We start from the raw sequence: 5,954 nt of genomic DNA on the forward strand, positions 1-5,954 counted from the left end.
TGGGGGCGCGCGGGTTTTTTGGGGGGGGGAGGGGGGGGGGGGGGGGAGACACAGGCAAGTTGAAACCTCTATTAAAATCTTTTTTTTAAATGTTTTTGCATAGACCTACTGCTTGCTAGCAGTCGATCTATGCAAAAAAAAAACCGGAGGGTTCAATAACCCTTTCAGGATTTAGAGAAGACCTCTAAAGAAGAGTGGACCAAAATCCCTCCTGAGATGCGTGCAAACCTAGTAGCCAACTACAAGAAATGTCATACCTCTGTGCTTGTCAACATGGGTTTTTCCACCAATTGTAAGTCCTGTTTTGCTTGGGGATCAAATACTTAATTTTACTCACTGAACTGCAACTCAATTTATAACATTTGTATCATGTGTTCGTTCTGGATTTTTGTTTGACATTCTGTCTATCATTTAAAATACACTTATGATAAAAATTATAGACCTTTCCTTTCTTTGTAAGTGGGCAAACTTACAAAATCTGCACGGGATCAAATTATTTTCCTCACTGTATATTCACTTCTATTAGTTAATAAAATGAAAAAATATATATTTTTGGTAGATTGAGACCATACCTGTGTTCTATGTTGCCATCATTAATAGGTTCTGGAGGCACCCTCCACGGGCAGTTTATCCTACCACCAGGCAAACGCTTGAAATCAAACTGACAGCAGATCTTTGGATCAGGGCCACATGTGTGAGGGATATCATAGCTGTAGAAAGGCATCATATGGCACAAAATGTCGGTGCTGCTTCCCAAATCTGTAATTAAAATAAATTGATCACCAATAAGCTGCTATATTGAACATGGTAGAACGTGGAAATCCTTAAAATGACACATTTCTGAAATGGGAAGGAAGACAAAAGAAAAAACGGTGAATCTTTATAAGCACATGATGTAAGTTATATGTGGTTGCCCAGGTTCATAGTTGAACCTTATGTTTAAATGATAGTATAGAAGATCCATCAAGTTTGTTGACCAAACTGTCAGCACCACATTCCTGAAATCCACATTAGTAAAGCTTAACCATTGGGACTTTTCAGGTGCCACATAATAAAACAAAAACCATCCTGTATGAGTAAAAAGAAGTAGACTTTTATTAATATTAATATTTAACAGCATTAAAATTTACACAATGAACATACAAAAAAAGTGTGCAGATCCAAATGATCAAAGCCTGCATTTTTAATTTAAAGAATCAGTTATTAATAGGTTATTAGGTTCCAAGTAAATGGAAAGTTTGTATGTTATGAATAATTAATTAGTGGCAATGGTCCCAATGTTTAATGAATGTATCATAAATCAAGATGGTTTTAAAAGTATATAGAACAGGATCTAAAATTATATCTGTGTATATATTGTCTGTTTCTACGTTGTATGTTAAATAAGTTATTGTTTGGAAATTTTTATAAAACATTTAACCCCAAAAAAATTAAATATATAAAGCTAGGCTTTATGGAGTTTTTCAGCAAAATTTCACTCAAAAAAAAAATATTAAATGGCTTGTGTATCAAATATTATCAAAAAAAAGCTATAGATTTCTAAACTGGCCAAGAATTTATACCATAACTCTGGGTACACTGGGTGGAGAACATGACTGGACATATGATTTCCCGTTTGTGTGATTGGCTTAGTACTTTTCCAAGGTTACCGCACAGGTAAAACTTCAAGCCCTCACCTTGGGTTTTCCAAGGATATTGCATGTTCAGATGTATAGTTCTTATTGCTTCACGTTAAACCTGAACAATGACTATCTTATATTAAAAAAGAAAAAGTATGCTGATAAAGGAAAATTTACACCTTAGGAGCGATAAGTGAAAAAAAAAAAAGTTACAGCTGCAAAGACATTTCCACTTACACTATTTGCTTCACTGAAAAATTGGCTGAAAAATGACAATTTCCACGGAAATGAAAAGCACCATAAGGAATTAATATTAATGCAATCTCAGTAGCCAAACAATCGGAAGTGCTATACATCTGGCAGTATTGCAGCACGTATCAATACTGACCTAGGTAACTAAGCAAACAATGTAAATTCTGTTTTTAACAATGCATTATTAAACGTAATTGCGCCAGATTTAAAAAAAAAATCAATCCTGTAACATTTAAAGTAAAAAAAAAAAGATAATTTGTGAAGAGATGCAAGGAATGTCCAGTAATTATTAACTGTAAAATGTTAATAATGTAGACTAACAGAAGTTGGATATATTAACTTACCCCAATTTTGTCTCCAAAAAAATTCTAATGTTTTTTTTGCTGCAAAATGTTTCTTAATAGTATAATGGACCCGTTGGATAAGCATGTTTGACAGCCCTGAGCGTTTTAGAAGGTAAGCCATGGTTGGAGAGTGTCCAAATGGGTCCACTGCCCAACCGGATTTTGGCTTGACACCTGTTTAAACAAAAGACAAAAACATGACCATTATCCAAACAAACAATAGAGCTCTTCTAGAATACAAATCTTTCAGAAATTATTCCTACATATTGTAAAAATTATTCTAAAAATTATACAGTATAATGGACCACAGTAAAAAAAAAAACGCAGTGTAAACAAAAAGAAATTTTTTTTAATTTCACCCACTGTGTTGCTATTTAAAAGGAGAACTATGGGGTCAGTGTTTTCCCCATAGTTCTCCTTAGGGTAACGGGAGGACACAAACTAGCGTCCTGTCGTCACCCTAGGCTCAGTATACCGTGGGCTATAGCTCGCGGTATACTGAGACGCCGCAGCCGTAGCGGATCCCGACGTAGATGACGGGATCCGCCCAGCTGATAGCAAAGGTTTGTGTCTAAGATTATGCGAGGGAGGAGAGAAGGGGGGAGGGAGGAGAGAAGGGGAGGGCGCAGGGAGGAGAGAAGGGGAGGGCGCAGGGAGGAGAGAAGGGGAGGAGAGCTGCCTTGCCCATGCTTTAAATAAGAACTCTGGACATAGATATACTTAACCTTTGGGGAGGGGAGGGGGGGCACTGCAATGGTTAAGTGTACTATTTTTGTCTAGGGATTAAAATCTAAAAGTTATACTCACCGAAACCTCAGAGCTAGCTAGCTGGTTGTTAGCCCACTGAAGCGGAGGGAGCGAGGCTGCAGGGACCAGTCTAGCAGCCAGCCGGCTCCAAGGTGAGTATATATTTTTTTCCTCTCATGCACTTAACCCTTGCAGTGTGGGGGGGAGCCCCCCTTCAAGAATATTTATGCCTGGAGTTGTTCTTTAATATTTAACCACTGCATATTCACCATGAAACCAAAAAAGTCTCTGGTCAGTGCTGACATCAATAGGGGGGGGACAACCTTTTTTCTGTGGTATTGCTAATTCTTCACTTGTTTGCACAATAAAGCTAATTTAATGGCTTTATCAACAGCACTTTTTGATACTCTACTTGTACGAGTGCACATGATCTTATCAGTGAATTGTGGGGGACCATACAGGTCCATTAATAAGCTGGAATATTTGATGCGGATATACTTTTCTCTGTTAATAGATCTTAGAGTCAAGTACATGGCAGTCAAATGTGACTGTTAAATGGAACGAAAGATCTCCAAGTATGCAAAACAGGTCTAAAATGGTGTAAACTAATAAACTGTATTGATGGGCATCTTAAGTGTACCTTTAAAAAGGGAAACACCAACTTGGTCCAGTAATATACGGTACAAAATCAAGCTGCATCAGCAAAAAGAAAAACATTAAAATTACCTTACCGAGATTTTTCTCCAGCCATTGGTGTCCTTCAATCAACTGATCGATCAATGAAAAATAATGAGAAGAAGCTTCATCCGCCATTACCCATCCACCTGTAACAATCTCAAACTGTTTCTGCTCGATTAACCTGTTAAATCGTATTAAAAAGGTAAACATTAACACTGCATATAATGTATCAAAGGGCAACATCATTACCGAAGAAGTCTACTTTTCGCTTTCATAGAGAATTATCTGAAACATTACTGAAATCCCAAGTTACCAACTTTATCCTCATTAATCTTGCCTTACCCAAATCCAGAAATAAGATAACAGTGAGCCAAGCAAATCTACCTGCCCTCTAATTATCCCACAGGGTAAGCCTAAAATATTATGGGGGTGATTTACTAACCTAAACACACACACACCAGGTGTGTGTGATTTTCACACAGCAAAACGTATTTATCAACCAAAAAGTCTCTAAAAGCATATTTCCACTAATGCCATATATGGAAAAATCATGCACATGATGCATATATAATGCTGCTTCACAGTTTAGACAAAAATGGTTAGCTCATGCATTTACATTCCTTGCATTCATCAACGCAAGCAACACAACATAGAGCTAATTTACACAACATCACCTTGGAATTCCTTCCGGGCTTTGCACAACACACCTGCTGGGTGTGTACACATTACAAAGGTGTTTAGATTCCACCCATAGATCATGCTGGGAGGGAACACACTGCAGAGGTGTATACACGTTTGTGGTGTTTTTATAAGGTTAGTAAATCAACCCCTATGAGTCAGCCATATTGAGGAGAATAATTGCTATAGAACATTAACTGCTAAATCTTGAGTGCTAATTTTTCAGTGCTCTTTAAAATAAGGGATCACTTCTTAGGGATAAAAGAACAAAGGAAAAAATGGTGTGAGAAAGTTTACGAGGCAATACTTACCACACTTTACTATAATATGTTTTAACTCTCAGGTGTTTCCACAGCCGAAAAGTTTAAATATAGCAAAAAAATGGAAAATGTAGGTGGGCTATGACACCGTGTTAATGGTTTGGGAGCGGCTAACTATCTGGACGGTGATGTCTGGAGAGAGGGAGAGTCACATCTCCCCCCTCCCACAAACTGGACAACCACTTCATTTCATATTTTTTGCCTTTTTATTTTTGTGTGTTCTGTATATCAGTGATGTGTATGAGGTATGTTCATTTCTATGTCTCCCCCCCGAACCATATGTATGTATTCCACATCCGGTTGCATGGCTATTGTTATATGTTCTATTGTTATGGCTCTGTATGTTACAGAGCAGCATGTATACTGTCTTATGGATATGCAAATTCAGAAAACAAAAAAACAAAACAAATGGCTTACCCATTTATATTGCATTATTGCGTGAGAAAAAAGAAAACGTGCTTTTTTTGATATATATATATATATCAAAAAAAGCAAGTTTTCCTTTTTCTCACGCAATAATGCAGTTATTACTTGCAAGAAAGGTGATCGTTTACAAAGACAGAACCACTGTGTTAGGTCTCGTTTACACCATAGCATTGCACCAAATGCATTGTAACAGCATGTTTACCACGTGCTGGTGCGTTGCCATTCATATGAACGGCATCCCAACACACCTGACATCCGAAGGAAAAACACCTTTGTTGAATTTGTTCATGTGTTCAGCTGATACCACTGTGGAAAGGAATTACGCATTTTTACTGCTCTAGCGTCAACAACAAAAAAAGAAAGGCCTTTGCAGTCCATGAATAAATCACTTCTCATTCAACTTCATGTTGTGTCCTTTTGTCATCTTCATTGTTAGTTTAACTGCCTCCGGGACCGCCGTAGTAGAAAAACGGCCAGCCCGGAGCTCTCTAGATCTGAGCGGGCGTCTTTAGACGTCCGCTCAGACACGCCCCATCGCGCGGGGAAATTGCCGTTTTTTTTAAAAAGAGGAGGCGATGCCTGATACCATACAAGCGATCCGCCGGCTTTAGAGCCGGCGGATCGAGTGTATGGGGTGCCGATGGGTGCCCCCCCCTCCGCGGCCCCCGCCTGCCGTTGTCCCGCTGATCCCGTGCTCCGCTGTGTCCGTTGCGAGCCCGGGATGAGCATGTCGGCTGTGTCACAGGGGATCAGAGAGAGCTCGGTACACGAGCTCCCTCCGGTCCCCTCTCCTCTGCAAGAATGCGGAAGTGTTGTATAATACATCACTTCCGCCTTCTTGTGTCACTCTCCAGCTTCAGAAGCTGGAAAGAAGCTGATGGAGCAGATCT

General features: G+C 39.0%; 1 protein-coding gene across 2 annotated transcripts in view; it reads right to left on the reverse strand.

Annotated features, from left to right (window-relative positions):
- Positions 1–5,954, reverse strand: part of MAN2A1 (mannosidase alpha class 2A member 1) — a 126,109-nt gene that overhangs the window by 61,773 nt on the left and 58,382 nt on the right. For both annotated transcript variants that reach the window (XM_018559312.1, XM_018559313.1), the window contains exons 5-7: positions 3,694–3,821; positions 2,216–2,389; positions 573–759 (exon numbers count right to left, since the gene is read on the reverse strand). In XM_018559312.1, the coding sequence (XP_018414814.1) occupies positions 573–759; positions 2,216–2,389; positions 3,694–3,821 (489 nt within the window). The remainder of the gene's footprint in view (positions 1–572; positions 760–2,215; positions 2,390–3,693; positions 3,822–5,954) is intronic.

The sequence above is a fragment of the Nanorana parkeri genome, unplaced genomic scaffold, assembly GCF_000935625.1.
Source record: "Nanorana parkeri isolate BGI_ZX_2015 unplaced genomic scaffold, ASM93562v1 scaffold388, whole genome shotgun sequence".
NCBI classification, from domain to species: Eukaryota; Metazoa; Chordata; class Amphibia; order Anura; family Dicroglossidae; genus Nanorana; species Nanorana parkeri.